Below are 21,331 nucleotides of genomic sequence, written 5' to 3'. Positions count from 1 at the left end.
GTTATGGGGCAGTGCCAATATTTTGTTTAACTTTTATGGTCGCATGAACGACAAACTCGCTGACGCCGACAATAAATGAAGGCAAAGAAAGGAAGCTTCACTGAAGAAGAGGGCAGCACTGTGACAATCCAAATATAATCAATTCTCACTGCCAGCATGTACGCGAAATTCTTCCTCAATAGTATGGCTGAACCATTTCATGTTTTATTTATAGGCTTCTTAATAATACAGCGCGTAAATAATTCTTCACAAGTAAATTCGAATGGAACACCTTCTGTATCCTGCGTGACATCTCTCCATATGCTTAAGGAAGCAATAAGAGTGCTCCGACCAATGTTGCACGTGAAAGCGCGATCCCTTCATTCAGCCCGCATCCCCGAGTGCGCCGCCAGTTTGGCGCCACACAGCGCCGGTTTGGCATATCTGTTGGCTTCATATAGGCCGGCAGGTTTTTCTGGCTTGATTTCGAAAACATCTGGCGTGCGCAAGCACATCACTCTGTTAGTGCATTTCCTGTGTTGGATGCGCTTCGTTGCCATGAACAACGTGCACTGTCCCGGATGTTAATCATGTTGTGTGCCTTCTTTCGCCCAGGAAAATTGGCGTTACAACGCACAACACATCTGGCGACCGCAATTCCGATCCCCTCAAGCGATCGTGCAGTCATTCACAGTCACAATCGCTTACAACATGAAGGTAAGTGTTTCTTTCTGGATCTTAAAGTTAAGCACGCCTATGTGCCAGTACTTGATGGGTGCTTGTATGCAAGTCACCCTCAGTGCAATGCTCCAGATGCACTAACGCTACAATCTGCGTACGTTTTGAGAATTTCGCGCAAGAATTTCGTTTATAACCGCAATGAATACGCTCAAACAATCCTTCAATTGCTAGATTTTGCCTTGTAAGTAAATAAGTTAGAGATGCTTGCCGTCCGATTGTTTCTGAGAGTTACGATTTCGACAATCAGCACACTTGTGCAATCTTGCAGAATCGCAAGCCAATTCCAAGCAAAGGGGTTTGCCTCATTCTTCCCGCATAAAACACCGTCCTGGCGTTTTACATCAAGAGCGCATTATGTTAACAGAGCGGGCGTTGTCGCTCAGGAACATTTCTTGAATTCTCAAGCTAGTTTCGGCGCCGAGAGCCTTACAGGTGCGTAAACATTGTAAACGAATTCAAGCTTTTTATCCTTCGTGGCATCGATGCGGATGAGTTACGTGATTCTGCATCGAAACACGACTCTCCTGCGCGAGAGCACGAACTATAGCCTTGTATAAACCAACGCCTCATCGACTTGTGGGCAATGTGCAATTCCTTGGTTCATAAACCACTCCTTTCAGGTGCCTCTAGTTTGATACACAGCGTACAGTCTTAACCTATGGATTAAAACGCAGAATGGCCTTTCACGCAGCCGTATGTGACATTCTGTTCCCGCGTGGACACTTGGTATTGAAGAGTGAGTTCTGGCTTTTCCTCAAGTTTCGCCGCGATACAGAATGGTGATGTACTGCTATAGAATTCATAGCCAGCAGTGTGGCTGCCTTAGCAGCGCTACGTGGTATCAATAGCGCGCAGCTTGTTTAGTTCAAGTTCAGCTTCATCCTCTCTGCTACTGCTTATTGTATTTGAAGAGTGTTCCAGCTAACTATCCCCCGTGCTTAGCTTAAAAAGAAGAGTCGCAGTTTCGCCCGGAAGCCGAATCATCGATTGTGCCAGCAAATAAGGGGAGAGCTATACTAAGTAAGGCTACTAATTTTATCGGCCATAGGAAGTAGTAAACGTAGGCATAGTAAATTTATTAACAAGCATGGCGCCACGCGCGCACAAGCAAACATGAACACATCTCTCTGAATGATCGCGGAAACCCGCTGTTACAACGCTGCAGCGAGTAAGCGCCGCAGCAGTAGCGAGCGAATTGACCTTCGTGCTGCCGCTCGCATGAACACGAACTCAGCAAAAACATAGCGCGCGGTGGACTCTGTACACGTGGCAGATGGCTTACACGACACAGCGGCCCGCCGCGGGCGGGCTTGCGCGTGCTCGGGCGGGCTTGCACGACCGCGAGCAAGAGCGCCGTTTTCCGTCGCGCGGAAAACGGCGCGCTCGCCCGCGGTCGCGCACGAGATTGAGCCGCGATCGCCGGCTCACCATCGCACGCTTTGAGTCGCACATGAGCACACTGCACGCTTCGACGATTTTGTCGCCCTTAGAGTTACTACGGAACCTCATGGCGATGACGGACGGCGGCAGAAGTGCGCTTGTAGCCTTCATATATTTGCTATTGCAAAAAAAAAAAAAAAGATTCACGTGTTCTCTATGAGAATTCTGCCAACTGGGTATTCTTCCTTTTTCTCTTGAGCAACTGAAGCTATTTTTACCATGAGATTTGATAAATAATTAACCATAAATAATAAGCAACCTTAAAGTATTGCTTAATCATAATATAGATAGCATAAATTTTGTAGGGCCTATTGAGAAACAATCACTTACAGTCACTTTAGCCTACGCTAAAGAGGCGAAAGTCTGCGCGCACGAGACATTCATTAAAAACTTTACATTCTCATTCGAATGCGTTGTTACTTCCTATTATTTGTTTTCTCCGACTAGAAGTCGTGAGTTCGAGTGCCCTAATTAGCGCTAAATTAAGTGTATGTGCCTTTGTTAACTTAATACCAATGGTCGTGAGTTCTGCTCCTGTCAGTTTTGGTGACAATGAATTTTGGCGCCCGAGTGCATTAATTACATTGGCTTACTTTGTTGGCTCAAGTTAACACCAAATATCATGATTTCGACTCCAAACAAAGGTCGAGGTTTCGGCTCACATCGAAAGAAGAGGGTTCGAGTGCGTAAATAATTTTATTAATTGCATCATGAGAAGCCTGCAAACAGACACCAAGGACAAAAACAGGGGAGATTAGTTGTACTTACTAACTCAATTAAAGAAATGATAGAGTAATGAAAATGAAACTGCAGGAAAGAACTGGCCGCAGGTGGGCAACGGTCCGAAGTCCTCCCACCACGCGCGCGTTGCTCTCACCAATTGAGCTACCGCAGCGCCGTTTCCCCTTCACTTTTTGGGGTATTTGTGTCTTACTACTACAATTAACTAATCCCAAGAGCGTAAACCAGCGTCACTACTCATAAACCTAGGCGGCGGATGTTGAACATCCTTTAGAGAAACAAATTAGAAGGAAATCGAGAAACAAATGCAAGCCATTGTTCACGGTTGCACAAGCTTTGAAGACTGCCCCCTATGGCAGCGAGAGGTAATGGTTGAATACGATCACCGCCCCCTAGGATCAATATTTAAGAAACGGCTGTTTGAATGCCCGTTACGCTTGCAACGCATGAGTCTCGCTCTTCAGATGTTCCTTATCAGAGTGGCTTACAAGCAATGCGCTGTCTCGCTTTTCGAGCAAGATGGAGCTGAAAAGAGAACTGATAGATTTGCAAGAACGGCGCTCTTTCTTCACGTCCAGTCTCTGATCGGCGACTGCAGGGAATGTGTGAACAGGTACTAAAATATGCAGCAATGACTTCATTGCGCAGCTATTCAAGCAACAAATGGCCCGAGGGCAAGCAACTTGTTTCGCAAGCCGTACGCGCGTACTGGAACTATCGCGACGCAATCCATGTCGAGGACGGTCTCCTCTTCAGAAGACACAAACTCGGCTTTCTTCCAACAAAATGACAAATGTCTGCTTCACGCTGCACATGGAGGTGAAGAAAAAATGAAGGCCAAAGCCAATGATGTGTACTAGCCTGACATGTCGGCGGATATTGCAGCTGTCACGAAGCCGTGGACTCTTTGTCAAAAGCAGAAGAGCAAGAATGCCGGTTACCTATGCTTATTCACGATATACCTACGTTGCCGTGGCAAGTAGTCGCAGTCCACCTTTTCTACCACGAAGGTGATGACTACCTTGTTATCGTAGATTGACGTTCCTTTTCTAGAGGTCAAGCAGGCGCGTCGAACAACAGCAAAAGCAGTGAGAAACGTGTGCGTGCAAATGTTCGTCTCTCACGGCATCCCAGCACAGATAAGCAGTGATAATGGCCACAGGTAACTAATGCGGGCTGCTGCGCTACTTTTTTTTTCACACAGCTGCGCACCATCCACGAGACTTCCAGTCCACATTAAACTTGCGGAAACGGCATGGCCGAAAGAGCCATACAAGAAACAATAAAAAAACTGCTGAAGTGCCGGTTTTACAGTGCCTTGCTAGAACAGAGGAACATTAAAAGGGACCACCGCCTTAACCCACCCGCACAACTCATGGGCCATCAGAATAGGACTAAACTGCAAGTACTAGATGCCACCTGAAACCACAAACCGTGCCGATCGAAATTGTCCGAAAGCGACTCCACGAAATACAATGCAAACAACGCGTCTTTCACAACGGAAGAACACGAAATCTGCAAGATATTCACAGTGGCTCCACGGTAACCGTTTTTCATACGACACACCGAACATGGGCACCAGTAGACGTCATAGGCCCGGCAAGAACAGCACGCTTTTATGTTGTTGCGATAGAAAATGGACCGCATCTTCGACGCACGAGGGCGCACCTGAGATCCACAGAAAGGCGCGTTTTGTCCGATCAGACCGAGGGTGCTATAGCGATTCCTCAGTCCTGCCTTCAACCGTGCACCGCCTAGCAACAAGAACTTCAAGAAGGGCTGCGTAGAAGCAAACGACAGTGTGAATAACTGCAGCCCTATCCTCTCCCAGAACGCCGCGCATTGAAAGTTAAACAGTAAACAGGTGGTGCGTAAATTGAATCCGGCGGCGTCACCGGAGATGATACAACTCACGTAATCACAGGGACGCGCTCGTGCCAATTCTGGCGCATTCGTCGTCATCGTCTTCCACAGCTGGCTCCGATACCGCTCATCATGCCAGCCTTCCCATACTGGCCCTCCCTCTGCGAAGGAGCTGGCGCACTTGTGTATTGCCAGTCGGTGCGGTTATTTCGGTAAGTGCTGCCGTGCACTCCGATGGGCGCACCTTCAAAGGACATGGTACAAAAAGTTATGTGGCCACGGAGACATACCGCACCGGTGGCCGGTCTGTTGGTGGAATGGCCGGTGGAAATTGCACAACTGAACAGATCTGTATACTATATTGAAAGCAAGGTAACGTTACTTTTTGACCCAGGTTGAAGCGTTTCTGTGTTCTTTTTTTTGTTTACCGCTGCTTTTTCTGCTTATGCTCGTATCGTTCCACCTGCAATGTCTGCCTCTCTTGGCTTAAATGTACTTCATTACACTCCACGTGTAACGTTAAGCACATTCTTTAGACTTCCTTGAAATTTTGCTTGAAGTATTCACCTTTTGATTTCCCTATGTTCATTGATTATATTGATAACACAAGATGGAATGTTTATATTTCATTACATTTATTGCGAAGGTTTGCATGTAGTTGGTAAATGTTTTTGATGAATTTATATATAAGATGTATTTGAAATCAGCTCTTATTGTACGTTACTGTGCCAGCCTCACTGCTGACCCGTATTTTTACTAACCGGGATGCAGGCCTACTTAGGAAGCCTGCTTCCTCTGTTTCCTTTAGCCTCATCTCATTGGCATGATACATTGTTGTATATTCACACATGTCAGAATAAACCGCCTTTATGTAGCATCGCGCGCCGCAGCGCTTCCATTCGGTGCGGTGAATTCGGTGAGCTCTCTCGTGCGCTCCAATGGAATAACCTTAGACTTCTCAGTGAGTAGCTGAGCCCGTCTCCTTTGGAAGTCAACGCAAGCACACGAGCAGGCCGATGCACGTGCTGCGATAAATGACAGAAGGCGACGTGAAAACAATGCTATTACGTTCCGTAAAATAATTCGCCATATAGGGAAGACGTCACAATGCTTTCGCGTGTATCCACGTGTGGATACCTAAGTGCCCTCGACTTTCTTTTGTTTTCTTTTTTGTCCTTTCTTTTTTCTTAAATGAAGGAAAATGTGATCGGGGGCAAAGTCATCAAGAGTTCGCATACGCAAGCCATGTCTGCCTCTAGACATACACCTGCCTCATGCAATACAGCGTTCTCTCATTCCCTGCTGCTCGGCTGTCTGAAGTCGAAGCTCACACTTGTTCGGTTTCGGTTGCGGATTTTCACGAAGACAAGGTCGAAAGCCTCCACCATGTGGTCTAGCCATATGGCAGTGACGATTACCGCGTTGTCAAAATCATGAAGCACGTTCGGTAGGTCGCCTAGAACTGTCCTCGCAAGGCGTGCAAAAATAGCTGAAGCTGTCTTAATCCCAAAAAGCATATACTTTTAGTGGCAGAGCCCAGACATGCTTGCGAATTCCGTCTTTTCGCGGCGGTCTGAGGGCATGGGGAATTGCCAGTAGGGCGTTGTGAAATCAAATTCTGAGAATAATTTCTGTTTCCCTGCAAGCGCAAGGACATCAATTCTGAGGTTTGGCTCACGAAAAACAAAGGCTCTGTTCAGTTCTCGAAAATCAATGCACAACCAGATGGTGCCATCGGGTTTCTTAACTACAACGATCAGTGCACAATATGGTGATTTGAACTTCTCTAATATTCTCAATCACAGCATTAACTGTACTTCTGTCTCCATATTCTCACGCAGAAATATGGGAATAGAGTACTAGGTCACAAGCACTGGCTTCTCAGAGACCAGCTGCAGAGAGCATTGAACGAGTTGCGTTTTGTCCTGGAGGTATTAAAATATACCCGCAAACTTGTTACTTGGTTGCTGATGTTGTTCAAGTTGTTCCCTGTGTTAGCTAGGTGATATCTTGATGTCTGCGGCGGTTTGCGTTTGACGTACACTCAAAGATGCAATACTACCTTAAGAGCCGGCACTCTCAGTGTTTGCTGCTTCTGTGCTTTGGGCACTTACAGCGGTGACGGCGGACGCACAAGAAATAGACGTATATTTCCGATCCTCGTATTTCTTCAACATATTATTCTGGAACAACTTGGTCTTTTCATCTAAATCAATCGCGTAATCAATGTCGTTCCTTACGTCAGTAACCTTAAATGGGCCTTTCCTTGCTCTGCTTGAAAAGGTTATTCAAGTGGGCAGGTGAAACATGGGAACCTTGTCACCAAGTAGCAGTCTTTTTTATCTGCTCTTAGTGTCCTAATAAAGCTTCTGCAGTTTATGTGCTTTACCAAGCTCCTCGGCAGCGAGGTGACATGTGTCTTCGAGTTGGTTGCGAAGGTCCACTAGGTAGGCGTACGTTGTTCGCACCTCATTGTCCATGTGACCTTATCGTCCGGAGCTCTTTCAAAATGTTCCAAGGTCCTCGCACACGCCTGCCATAGATAAACTCTCAAGGCAAAAACCCCGAACTGGCTTTTGGTATTTCGCGATCGGAGGAGACAAGAGGAGCAATGTAGCGGTCGCATGACCGTGCCTTCTCTTGGAACATTCTTTTGAGCATGGCCTTCAGCTTGTCACTCAGTGTGCCTCCTTTTTGACCGAGAAATGTACCATGGCATGATGTGGAGTGGTACGAAAAAACGTGAGAGAAAGTACTCGGCACACTTCCTTCTTGAGTTCTGACATAAAACTTGTTCCTTGCTCGGTAACGACATCTGGGAACAAACCTGATGACATAAATGCGGCCAGATGCGAGACCCTCGCAATGAATGAATTTTCCGGCACGGGGCTAATAAACCATCGCATGCTACCATATGACACCAAGGCTGCCAGATTCACATCGGTAGCATTCAAGGGCTTATTAGCCACGTTCCTTCTCTGCTAAGATCCCGTGTTACGTTCGGCCATCGGACAAAAAAAAGATAGGATTTGTCCACATCCATCGACCATGGTTCTGAATATCACTGGCTAACACTCCTAGGGCTAGATCTAGTAAACATGAATACCAAAGTTACTGGACGAATTTATAACCGTCGCCATAGCACAACTGACAGTAGAAGGTGTGCGTAATGAGGAGGTTGTGGGTTCAACTCCCACCTTTTTGTCAACTTTTGTTTCCTTTTTCTTCGTTATTTTCGGCATACATATTCAAACACAGCTAATTTCCTCGATGCTTTCCTTAGCTGCATTGTCTATTAGCTTCATGTGGTCCTGGGCAATAAAATTAGGCACCTCAGTTCCCCTTCTTGAAAGCTTTCGTCTTCCGATATTAGTAATGCCCTAGGCTTCGTAAAAGTGGCGTCCGGAGTCTGAAAGAGATGCAAATGTTTTGTATTTCCTTTCCTTGGGGAAGATGGCAAGCTTGGCATAACACCAACATACGAATTTCTCAGTAATAACATGATCCCAAGACCATCAGACGCTTTTGGAACATTAGTCATCTCGATCCAGTTATAGAAATACCTTGAGGTCATTGCGCCTAACTGCTTCCCTGTTTCACCATCTTCGGTTCGGGCTTTCCTAAGTTCATCTTTATATGCCTTTTATCGTTATATCCCAGGGCTGTCAATATGAAACGCTCAAATAGTTTTTTTTATTTTACTTTCTCGTAATCTATGGAGTCCTTAGCAGTCGTACGTTCAATCACAGTGAGTGCTTTGCCAGTTAAGCACGTGCGCCCTACACTCTAAGAAAGAAGAGAGTAAAAAGTGAGTCACGGCAACTTGACTCTCTTTTTTCTTACGAAGACCCATTTTCGCGCGGGTAGACTCACAAAACAAGAGTCAACATTTGTGTATGGGTCGTTTCACTCTTAATAGCACGCGAAGAGTCGTCGTGGAAGATCGCGACTCCTCCGATATTCGAGATGAGTCTGGCGAGAGAAAGATTAAAATGCAGGAGAAGAAATACCAGATAGCGTCTTCTGTTTTAGGCAGGCCCTCGGGTTCCTGTCCGGTTTGTAATGCGGTGTGTCATTCTTTCGTGCTTGTCATGTTCTGCAATTACATCCAACTCTAACTATCGATTTTCCTTAAACATGTTTGTTAATATCTCACACGCTTAAGCGATAGCTGGCTTCCTATGCCAAGGAAGACCCGGATTTGTCACACTGGATTCTGACCATAAGTAAATCTAAAAAAGAAAGCATTGGCTACTAAAGAGAGCACAGCAACCAGATAACAAGGTCAGTAGGCGCACTCAGCAGTGTCGATTGTAAATGTAATTGCATTACGTAAGATTAAATTTTGAGGATTTAGGTTCCAAAATCAAGATCTTGTTATGAGGCGCACGATAATGGAAAACTGCAGATTTATTTTGAGCAGCTCGGGTTATTTAACGTGCACGGAATGCACATTATACGCGCGTTTTCGCATTCTGCCACCATTGGAATTGATTGGACCCGTGACCTCGAGCTCAGCAGCGCAACACCAAAGCCACTGGGCTACCGCAGTGCGTTGCGTTCCTCGACTAGAAACAAACATTAGCGTACACAGCACTGCTTTTGAACCCCCTAGAAATGTAAAAACAAAAATGTAGCAGTTTCCCCCCACTGCTGCATGAACCACTGCACGAACAACTGCACGAACCAAGGTTCATAGTTTCATCGCCTGAATAAACTGCAGTAAACAATCGCTTACTCCGTAAATTAGCAAGCACGGGGTCACGCGCGCACGTGCAAACATGGACACATCTCACTCAATGACCGCGAACACTCGCTGTCACAGCGTCGGCGTGATGAAGGGCGCGAACAGAGCGGACAGATCGCTTCTGCTTCCTCGTCCTTCAAAGCGTCTCCGAAACTTGAAATGGTGCTATAAAAGCGTCCTTCCCCTCGACCCCCCTCCCCCCCCACTTTGCACCCATCGGAAATATTCTCCAACTCGGAGCGAGAGTGGCGCCATACCGGGCTAGAGCAACGGCCAGAAGAGAAGCGTGCTAAACCAGCGCCTCCTTTCCCCGGCTTGCGCGCGTTTTATCACGTGACCACCTATAGGTACTTGGGGCGCCCATCAAGGCACTATACATCTCGGCTCGCCCTCGTACACCTCCTTTAACGCGCACAGCCAACGCCGCATGATAGGATCTTATCGCACTTGACTTTATACGCAAGCTCACGGCAACACCGACAGATATGTTACGGCGGTTGTGTCCCCACAATTGCTGTCGCAAACTTCGCAATAAATAGAAAATTTTACTAAGGACTAACCACGCTGCATCTCCATGTCGTGATAGAGCGGTGAACGATAGTTCTAGAAGATATGTTGCTAAATCTCCGCCAAATGACTACGCTCGCATTTGGTGACAGCGGCACATAGTCGCGAGAACTTATGGAGAAAATACTGGAGTTCTGGCAGCTTCAGGTGCACTAGATCATACAGTAACATGGGCGGCTTTGTAGTTCTACCTTACATCAGAGCAAACTGCACTCGACAGAAATCAAGGGCAGCCGCACTGTTATAGCTAAGCAAATTAAGGACAATTACGCCGCGTCTTCACGCTTCGAGCACGCTCCGACAGCCCAACGATAGATATTTCAAACGAAACCGCACTCGGACGAGCAAATTTTGCCTCTACCAAGTGAACGTAGCGGGTATTTCAAGACGTGTGTTAAATTCATGGCTATTTCTTTCGTGAACATTACTTAAGTGACGTAAAATTATTAGTGAGCACAACAGTTTTTATTTCAACGCGAGGAAGCAAAACCGAAACAAGCGCAACTGTTTTGCTCAGTTGTGCAGATACAAAATGATCCAAAGCCGAAGCCGTCAATAGCATGACGCCATTTTGCAGTTGCCCTGCATCACGCGCGAGTACGTTGTCGTTGAGTGGTTCTGAAATCGCTGCGTTAGGGACGACTGCAACCAGGCGTTGCGGCAAGTTACGGTGGGAGCTTCTGTCCGTGCTGTGCGATTGCGACGAGGGCGACCGTCGCCAGCAGCAGCGTGTCGCCGATTTGGTGTTTGCCGACATCGAGCAAGTGCAGCTCGCCGGACCGTCACAAGCGCCCGAAGTACTGCGGTTTGCACTGCATCTTTCATTGTGATATGGGAGATCGCAACGGACAGAGACGACCGGATGCAAACGAACGACTACCAGCGGGGAGTGACCTGTGCCATATTTCTCTTAACGTATCAGGTAAGCATATCAGCTTTTGTTCCAAGTTTACAAACGGCGCGTACACGGCCCTTCCGGTATGGCTACATTTTGTGCCACGTTTCTCTTGGCAGTTCACAGACGTTTCTTAGGCATGCGTGCGCGTATGTATGCGTAAATACTACTGGCAAACGGAAGCCTCAGGAGAGCATCTGAAATTATTGCAAAGCTGTACTGCCAAGAGAAACACCGTTCTTAACGACTAGTGACGAGTGGCCTGTCGCATCGAAAAATCCGTAGAATATCAACTGCTGCGTAACTTGAAGTGTAGATACAATACTAGCACCTGTGTGACTTTCGCTGGCGAAGACAGGTAGTCGAAAAGACAGTTTCTGTATTCTGAAGATTTACTAGCGCTTTAGGTATATTACCGCGAATAATGAAAGCGCTACAACGCTGTATGGCAGTGTCAGGCGATGTGGCAGCACAGATATTTTATGAGCGGTAAAGCGGCTGCATGCACAAGCGAACAGACACAGCGCTTTAAAAGCGCTGAAACAGAACAAATTTTATGTGCATTTGGCTGTAAGTAGAAAACACATTAGCTCACAATCTAAGCGTATATATAATGTATTATTTTTACGTTATCTTTATTTTCACGGTTGTAAATATTTAAAAGCATGAATATGCTGCAACATTTCTATAGTAAATTCTACTAGGCTTACAGAACCTGGCTGTGTTATGTGGTGAAATTGTAATATTGCTACTGCATTTTTTATATTGAGTCCGGTGTTTTATGAAGAATAGGGTCCTTTTATTTGTAGTTTTATGTTGGTGTGTATATTTGCTAAGCAGAAATGAATTGATTGCAAAGTTGTACCTTCCAGTGAGCTGCATATGAACCCAAGTTTATCCTGTCTTGGCTATTGTAATGTGCATACAACAATTTTAAGTATATACAGCTGCAGTTGGCTTAGTCGCTGCAGCATATTTTGTAAAATTATGAGGCCATTTATTATTTTGCTGCTTCCATGCGGAAATACCTTTTTTCTTGTACCAAGAAACGCTGACAGTATTGAATGAAATGAAGTGCGGTGTATTTTTCTACTAATTAGTTTAGTTTAGCTTCTTGTACTAAACAATGCCTTATGTCCTCGGCTACTGCTGTTGTCCTGTGTATTTTTATAATTTTGAAGTGTGTTTTATTTAGGTATTCAAGAAATGGCAACAGCCATAAGTCACCATCTTATCCAGCACGTTATGGGTGAGACAAATCGTAGCAGGCACTTTCGCATAGCTCGTTAGCATATGACGCTATTTGTTGTAATTTTTGTGTCCACTTTCCTGTCTTTACGTATTTTACTATTATTGTGCAAAGGGTAACAGTTTTACATTGAGACAGAGTAATCGCCCAAAGGGGAGACATGGCTGAAGGAGACAACACACACAAACCTACTTTTTCCATATCTCTATGTTGCGCAGTTACTCTGTCATTATCTGCCAACAGCCCAAGTTCCACATCAGCTACATTTACTAATGATCCGTTATTATAATTTCATTGACATAACATTGAAAGTACAGAGGTACACAGGAAGACAGAGACTTGAACTGATGAAGAGCCGTAGAACAAGGATCACTGGAGCCAATATTTCGACAAAGAGGAGCTTTTTCTTCTCAAAACGTTGGCTCCAATGAATTTTCTTGTTCTATCACCATTTACGGTTAAAAGAAAGCATTATTGCTCTTGCTGAAGTACTATGCACCATGGCATAAAAATTTGCAGGGTGAAATATCAGGAATGTCAAAATTCTTGTATATTCCAGTGCTAGAGCGAAAGCCAGGAAAACAAGATGTAGGGAACCACATTGTTATTTTTCACTGCCCAGTTCGGCCAGCTTCATTCCGAGCTTGCACTTTGTTTCATCAACGACCACTGGAATTCGGTAATTGAATTAGCTTGATGATTTACTTATATCAAGAGATATTGAACATGTATTAATGCAGCTTAAAATAATGCATGTAAAAAATTTACAATGACATTTTAAGGTGCCAGGCTTGCAGTTGACTAGCAGATCACTTGATCGTATGAGCTCAGGTTTCAACCGAGCTTCCATGTACAAATCGGTTGCACTTTTTTTTCATTTTGTGGATTTTCATAAACATAAGTACCGTTTCTTCTTTGTCGGGCTTCTAGTTGTGTCGTAGGACCTAACTGTTTACCTTTATTTCTATTGGTAGCCATGTCACACAGACAGCTCAATTTTTATTGTAAATCGTGAAATTGTACGACTAAGAACATTTGTGCAAATTTGTTGCAGGTACACTCTGGCGGCTCCTACCCCTGAGTCCTACCACCACCCTGCCCTGACTACGTCCACTAGGGAGTTGGCAGCCTTTGGCGGCTTCTGCCACTGCATCCTGCCGCCGCCATGTCCCGACTGCGTCCACTAGGGAGTTGGCAGCCTTAGTGATGATGCCAGCAGGCTGACAGCCGACAGAAAGATTCAGGTAAATATCTGTAATTAAGCGGCGTCTTTTTGAGTGAAATGGCTTGTAGTCACTCAGCAATGAAAGAAGTAACTTCGAAGCAGTTTAGACTCCCTGCTCTCTGTGCAGGGATGCTCAACTCCATGCATTTTGTCTTAGCCGCCAAGAGGCTATGTGTATTAGACGAAATGCGATGCAAATTTTGAAACTACAAGAGACCACTTGTGCAATTTTTTTCTTCCTTAACACAAAAACTACTTTTATAAAGCTTTACCAATTTAAAGACAATACAATGTACTCTCATGCATGGTATTTGGCATAAATTTACTAGGGCTGCCTCATTGGTAAGTAGGCCGATGAACGTACGCCATAACTGACTTCTTTTCCAAGTTCAGCCTCATCTCTGTGCACTGCTGCATAATGTATCTTTCTGAAACCAGTTCTTGCACACAGCACAAGTCCTGAACACATGGATTACACAAATTTGCAGCTTTTTCTGTAGGTCACTTCTGTGAAAATAAAGTTAATAAGCCATTTTGTCCATTTTAGTCAGCCTTAATAAACTGAGCAGTGGCTAATAAGCAGTTAAGTTTTTGGTGTAAGGCCTCTCTTCATTGTCGTTAAAAATTTGGCCCTCTTAATGAAGGAACCAAATTTTTGGCTATGCCATTTTCTGATGCATACTTTTGTGCATTACACAAAATTTGACGTAATGTTTACGCCAGTAAAAATTCTTTTGCTTTCGGTATTGCGTGAAATTGAGATTTGTTCTATATTGAAGGGCCCCCAGTTTTCAAAAAGAAATTCCAAGTGTTCGTGTGCCAGGTTGGAACAGCTGGCATGGAAAAGCCTACTTACACAAATAGGGAGGGTCATGTACACTTGACATTATGTTAAGATACTATTATTGATCCAGAAAAGACAAAATGAAGGATTCTATCCTATAAGCAGCTCTTCACATTCATTTACACTTTTGCACATTTATATACCTTCAGTCTGGTGACTTGTGTCTGTTTTCATCATCTGCTATGTGCAGATGGTAAACTTCAGATTTGCCCTATGGTACAGAATATTTTGGGGCTTAAATATGTGGATCTGTGTTTTTCAGGTTGCCTCGAAATATTACCCAAGCCATGCCGCACACTCGGGCCAGGCCTCGTGCAAACGACGTATAACCAGGCTCAACGCATCAGTGTCGAGTGAGCCCGGACATCAAGGCAACCTGCTGTGCAACCAGCGTGCAACCTTTGGTGACCCCTCTACATGTTCCACCTTGTTCACAGCTGTACCTCAGCCTATCCAAACAGCATCACCAGCTGCGTTCACTCATTGAACCATGGATGAATGTTGGGGTTTTGTGATTTGAAGAGATATTCTATTTGTCTCTTCAACTTCTTAGCAAATAGTTGTGTTATAATTCATATGTGCCTTTAGTGCCTAGTTTTTAATGCTTCCTTTCTATTAGAATTCTCACCATCGATTCCTGCTATTATAATGTATGTCTGTCTTTATGCCTAGTTCTTCGTAGTTCTTTTGTACTTGTGTATGTAATTGATAGGTTCATAATCCTTGTTATTTAGAAGGCCAAAATGCAAAGTAATGTCATTTTTTTCTTCATTTTGATAATCTACAGCACTGCAAAGTGATCAAGAAATGTAACCTAACGTGAGCTATGGTGCAGGATAAATTTAAGAGCAATATACAGTACTTATTTCAAGCACCTGTTATTTTTGAAAAACTCAAGGGTATAGGAGTACAAGAAAGAAAATATTGAACTAGAGAAACATGGGTTCCCCTCATGAGTGTGGTAATAATGTGACTTCCTTTCACTGCAAAGATACTGGTACTCGCATACAAGGTTTGAGACATGAAAGCTATGATACCCTTGGCATTTCTCAGTGCTTATTTGCCACACTGACGAATGTCAAAGGCAGCATAGGTTTCATGAACAGATTGGTTGTATTACACCATTTGAGTATTGCATTTCTCAAACACACAGGTTTGCAGCAGTGCTTTAAATAGCAGATGTATTTCCTAATTTTCAGAATTTGTTAGTGCAAGAGTAACGCTACAGATCATGTAAAAATTAATTTACGGACTATATGTCCATGGATGCATGCTTCTGATGACGTCGCAGTGCCATGTGGTCGGGGGATGAATGTTTATCTCAGATTTAAATATTGGCTTCCAGGCCTGGGTTAGTCTCCTACACTGAGTATTCTAGTTCAGAGCCCAGTTACTAGAAGAAAGTGAATAAAACTAGGAATCATAAACATCAAAAGATCTTGTTCAGGACACTAATGTAACAATCAGCAAGGTTCTTTATGCATTGATTTCCGGATTTGCGAGATTATATTTTGAATGCTTTCATTAATGCGAGAACAAATATTTGTTTATTCTCATGCTAGAGTTGGCTGCCCCCATTCGCATACAACCCCTTTACAGGCTAAAAATTCAGTGTATTAATAGGCTCCTTTTTTGGTTTTGCGTCCTCAGTGTTAAGGGATGCAAATGGTGACATACAACAGAATCCAGAAAACTGTCTGCGGAATGCAAGCAGGGCATGGTGCTTTTTAGGCAGATGCGTGCGTGTGCTACTTATAAAACTCCCTATGGTATGCCTCAAGGCATTTTTTAACCCTTTGGTGGAAACACTGACACCCACTTATTAAGGGGAAATGCTCCTCGAAACAACTTTTTTTAATTATTTGTACTAGAGATTTGAATGTACTGCCATTCATAGCGAATTTTATGTAGATTTGAATTGTCATCGGTTTTTGTATAGCGGGTGCTCTTTAGTTATGTCCTACATAGTGGCAATATATATTTATGGGCACTTTCTTGTGTATAAAAGTTTAGCAAATAGTTTCATGCTGTATCTTATTTAGCTAGTTGTATACCGCAAAGTGGCGATACCTATCCAAACAGCTTGTAGAATTACTGGAACTATGCAAAAAATATTAGGCCACTTTAAATAATTTTTACAGATTGCAATTTCAATTACATATCGGTATTCTGCATATCTTGAGTACGCATGCAAAATTTTATTTGTATAGGACAATTATAAGTGCACAAGGTCATTCTCATGCTATTGTGACAAAAAATTATTGAAGTATTCTCAATAATTTTTTTTCTGAGTACATGAGAGCTATGCAAGATTAGTAGACAGGCCTGCCTGCCTACTAATCTTGCATACTTCTAGGAACTTTACATGCTGTTTGAATAGATATCGGCACCTTGCAGTCTATAGGGAGCTGAATTAGCTGCAACACACTGCTTTTTGTGAAAATTTATTACACAAGTAAGAGCTCGCAAATATCACTATGTATTTTGCCATTGTGTAGGACATAACTCAAGAAGCAGCTAAATAAAAACTAACGGAATATATGAAATCTGCATCAAAAACTCACAATTGGCTCTCTTTTCAAGCCTCTAGTACAAATAATAAAAATATTTCGAGTAATATTCAATCAGCAAAACGTTCCCCTTGCTACAGTGACCTACAACATAGCGACGCAAAGTTTAAGGCAAGTCCTCTTGTCGAAGCGAATCTGGGCTGTCTTCCCAGGGGATTCTGTTAAAGACGGTGAGTTTTCCTGCATTTGCCAGAAGTGCAATACTAAAATGTTTGTGAATGTGCAGTTGGTATTGGCACACTAACAGAAAAAAAAGACAGTTCTGTGAAATGTAGACTTGATTATAACTTTGTTGGACATTTAAATTTTGACTCCATTTATTTCTTTTGTTTTTTGTACTGAGTGTTTCAGCGGTGACTGCCACTAATTATTGAACATAACTGCTTCATGACAGTGCAACAATTTTGACTAACAGAAATTTATAGCAGTGGCAGGCATTAGAATTACAGTACTCAATAACGTCTACTTTGTAAGAACTCAGACTAGCACCAGTTCTGAGATATACATACCCAAAAAGTAATGATCAAATAGATTTCTATTCCACACAGAATTGTCCCACAAGGCTTACAGAAGGCTTTTTGGCAAAGTAATATCTGAAAGAGCAAAGCATGTTCCACCAAGTATGGTGACAAATATTTCATAGCTGCCAGTCTGACTCCTACAAACTAACAATACCTTCAGCACTGACTAGCTTCAATAATGGGATGTCAGCATTTTGCTCAAATTAATGAAACTTCAATTATTGTGATCTTGTTTAAGAAGACATTTGAAATTAACATGCAGTTCTAATCTCTCACTTTTGTAAATATTTCCCAATTATTTTTTCAGGCTACAATTTTTGGTAATAATCGTATTCATTGCAGAAAGAGCTAGTACATGGCTTTTACTAAAAAAAGGTACTCGTCACTGTAGATTTTCTGTCTTAAGCATTTGTTCTTTTCCACAGCTGTTTCTTGAAATCTGAAATGATGTACCCATCTCTTTGTTCGCGATAAACAGGGAAATCTGTCCGTATGTTTTGTTTAAAATGGAGCTGATCAGCCCAGTAGTTAAGCTATTTGCTAATTATAAATTACAATGATAACAGTACAGGACCATAAAAACAGATTGATGCTCAATAACAGCTGTGCCCAGCTACATCCACGTAGCTGTGCCACACAATGTGCATGTGTTCAGAAGAGCCAAATGCCCCAGAGAGAAAGCGACAGTAACTCATTGTTTGTCATCTTGTACAAGCAGATTATGCGCTAGATGTAATTTATGCTCAGCAAATACATAAATCAGTCATGTAAGGTGTTTTACTTTAGGTTGCAAGTTCGAAGTTCTTGTAATCTTGCTTGTTTTTATTTTGTTTCCTTTGGGAGCATGAGTGACTTAGTTGCCTTGGCACATATTGTCAAAACTGTTTCTTCATCACTGGGAATCGCAAAATTTCAATTACACATAAAATTCCCAGTTACTGATATGGTAGACTTCGAGCTTAATTCTCTTATCTTTCATGTGTTTATCTACCATATAGTTTTATCATTCATTGAAAGATATCCATGCAATGCACAGTGGGAACCCAAATTATAAGTATCTGTTCTTGCTTTCTACCCTGCTCTACAACATAATGAAGATACAAAGCAAAGCTATAAGTTTGCAATTTCTCCCCCATAACCGGAGTTTCGCTTAGAATTTGAAAAACAAAATTGACATCCTGCTATGGTATGAGAGTTGCTTCGGGTACCAAGTGAACTGCGTAGCACCTATGCTAGAGTACACAACAAAGCAGAAAATCGCACCAAATTGGAATGGCAGTGGTAAGTTAAGAACAGATGTTTTATTTCACGCACCATTAATGTGGCTTATCATCTGCTCCTGTTTTGTTTTGTGGGAACGCATACATTAGGGAAGACAATTTTTGCACCAATTTTACCTTAGCAGGAAACCAGAGAAAGGTAGAAATGAAGAACAGGTATTCACACTTTGTTGCCCGCAGTTTATTATCTGGATGTGTTTCACTCTACAAAAGACTACAGTGGTACATAATCATAAAGACAAAGACAAAAGAATTAAAAGGGGTATGTGTCAGTCATCCTTCCATGACCTCCAGTGTTTATAGAAACACTTCTTTCTGTCTATATGCCAAGCCGTAGGGAGGCTTTACGTAATACAGTCATGCTTTCCAAGTTAAAAATCGGAATAAGGACAATTACAAGAACATCTTATGGGTGATTTGTAAATGTGGCACCTAATGTAACTTATTTATGTATGTGCTGAGGTTAGATTACAGCCACTGCATAATCTGCTCTTACAGGATAACTTGTGATGAGTAAAAGAAGCCTTCCTCACATCTTCCTCTTTGCATCTTTTGGATCTTGGTGCACCATGTGTATTGTTACAGGTGCATGCATGCAGCTGGTTATAGTTTATGTGTTCTGCTTCCTCCCTTGTCCTCATTATTCATGTGCTATATTTGCAGTAACAAAATACAGCTACCTGTGCTACATATATTGTCAGCGTGTTTGCATTATGGCAAGTTTTGTATTAGTGGTTATTGCAATCTGTGAAATTGTCTGTGTCAGCTATTATACTTTGTCTTGGAAAAGTATGTTTGTCAACATAAATAAAGAATTAGTATAAATGTTGCTGTATTTATTTTGTAATATTATCTGTTGTGAAGCTTTTATACACTGTTGCAAGTTGTATGAGAGAATAAAATTCATCCACAGCTTTTTAATGTGGTATTTTGCAGATCAATTTTCAACTGACGCTAACACGCGCAAGTTGCGGGGTAAAGTGCCGCCAACAAGAGTACCATAAGGCAAGGCAGCTGTTTTTACTGTTAGATTGGATTATCAATTGCCAACCAGTTGTTTTCAGCAAGCATAGTATGTTGCACAGATTATGTAATCTAAGATGGAATATTGTTTTTATTGCACTTGATTATCTGGGTCTCCTTTGTACATAAGTGCAGCCTTTTTTGTTTGTTATGTGTAGCTTACTTGCTTCAAATGTTAAATCGTAAGTTCTAAATAAAAACACGTATCGAACACTGAAATAGGTTTAACTTATAAGTGTTTTGATATTAGAGACTTGTGCAGTGCTGAATTGAACTTCTACATGAGTTACATAATATTTTGGGGTCTCATTATGGCTCTGAGTTGCATTGCAGTGTCATGCATATGCACCTCCAGGCTACATATTGGATGTTTATTTATGACTGTTTTGCTTGGTTGGCTATTGATTCCAGTTTAATAGTAATAGGAACTGTCTTGCTTTCATGGTGATTCTGTGCTGACTAATACATTTGAATTTTCCAGAAGACAACAAAGGGTGATGAAATGTTAACTTTTTGTTTCTAACCTGCCATGCTCTTTTTGGCAAGTTTGCTATGGGTTCTTACTTATATGTTGTCTTTTCACAGTAGTCAGCTTGAGAACTAGCCGTAGTTGTTTGTACCTACAGCAAAAGTTGGTGACACATTTTGATAAGCGGCTCGACAATGCCATCCGAGAGTCAAACGACTTGCATGGATTAGTTATTTTACTCTATTTGCAAGAGTCCTGCAACATGCACTAAGGGTAACTTGACACACACTGCTGGAGTCATGAGACTCGTAAAGAATAGTTACCCGAATCCTTCAGCAGTGGTCATGTCACCCTTTATCTTGAGTCGTCTGACTCATGCAGAATAGTTAACGGACTCCCTCAGCACTAGTCATGTAACCCTTTTGAGAGGATTAGGAGACTACTACAAGAGTGTGCATGACTATTGCGTATGGAGTCACGTAAACACCTTGTATCGAGCACAGATAGTCTCGGGACTCTCTGCCGAAAGAGAGTTCGGGTGTCTCCCACAAAGTGCGTCGTATACGTGGCGAGTCCACTCTCCGAAAAGAGTAAGAGATACAATTTTTTTTCTTAGTGTGTACGACAGCCCATTTATCCCTTGTCCGGTAGCCACGCACTCAAAGCTCTGCAAATACGCACGGAAGTCATCACATCCTTGTTGAACAGTGGCAGGAACGTTTGGGGATTGAGGATATTGAGGAGGTTTGGGAATATTGTTCGATCACGTGACGAGTGGTGCCGTGGGAGATGACTCGCGCTGAGACCCTTGAAGCATCAGCTTCAGGACTTATAGCAGCACTCGGTAGCTAACCGCTGCCTTTATGCTGTTTCTTTAGCTGCTTCTCTCTAAGCTGCTCATACGTCTCTCTGCCTAGCGTGTTATCGCTTAATCCACTGGCGAAGTTCAGTACCAGACTAGCCTACATGTGCTGTCATATCCGGTCACACGCACACACCTGAATGCCGGTTTCAGCGTTGGGGATGTCACTGGCGGAGCTTGGCAGGCTTGCCACTTTGTGATACGATAGATGATGTGGGCCCCGGGTCTTCCAATAACTGACACAGCAGTCAGGTGTTTTGTATGGGCAAGACAGATTATATTCCACAGACGCGATTTATTCCACAAGTTTGGCGA

At 43.0% G+C, this 21,331-nt stretch overlaps 1 protein-coding gene across 1 annotated transcript in view; it reads left to right on the top strand.

The window, feature by feature from the left end:
• Window positions 1-587: 587 nt before the first annotated feature.
• The window catches only part of LOC142563865 (carbohydrate sulfotransferase 5-like), an 85,224-nt gene continuing 64,480 nt past the window's right edge, over window positions 588-21,331 (top strand). The window contains exon 1 of the mRNA XM_075674540.1: window positions 588-696. Coding sequence (XP_075530655.1) covers window positions 691-696 — 6 coding nt within the window. The 5' untranslated portion in view covers window positions 588-690. The remainder of the gene's footprint in view (window positions 697-21,331) is intronic.

Source organism: Dermacentor variabilis, chromosome 11 (genome assembly GCF_050947875.1).
Source record: "Dermacentor variabilis isolate Ectoservices chromosome 11, ASM5094787v1, whole genome shotgun sequence".
NCBI lineage: Eukaryota > Metazoa > Arthropoda > Arachnida > Ixodida > Ixodidae > Dermacentor > Dermacentor variabilis.
This window is presented reverse-complemented; position numbering and strand designations above follow the sequence as displayed.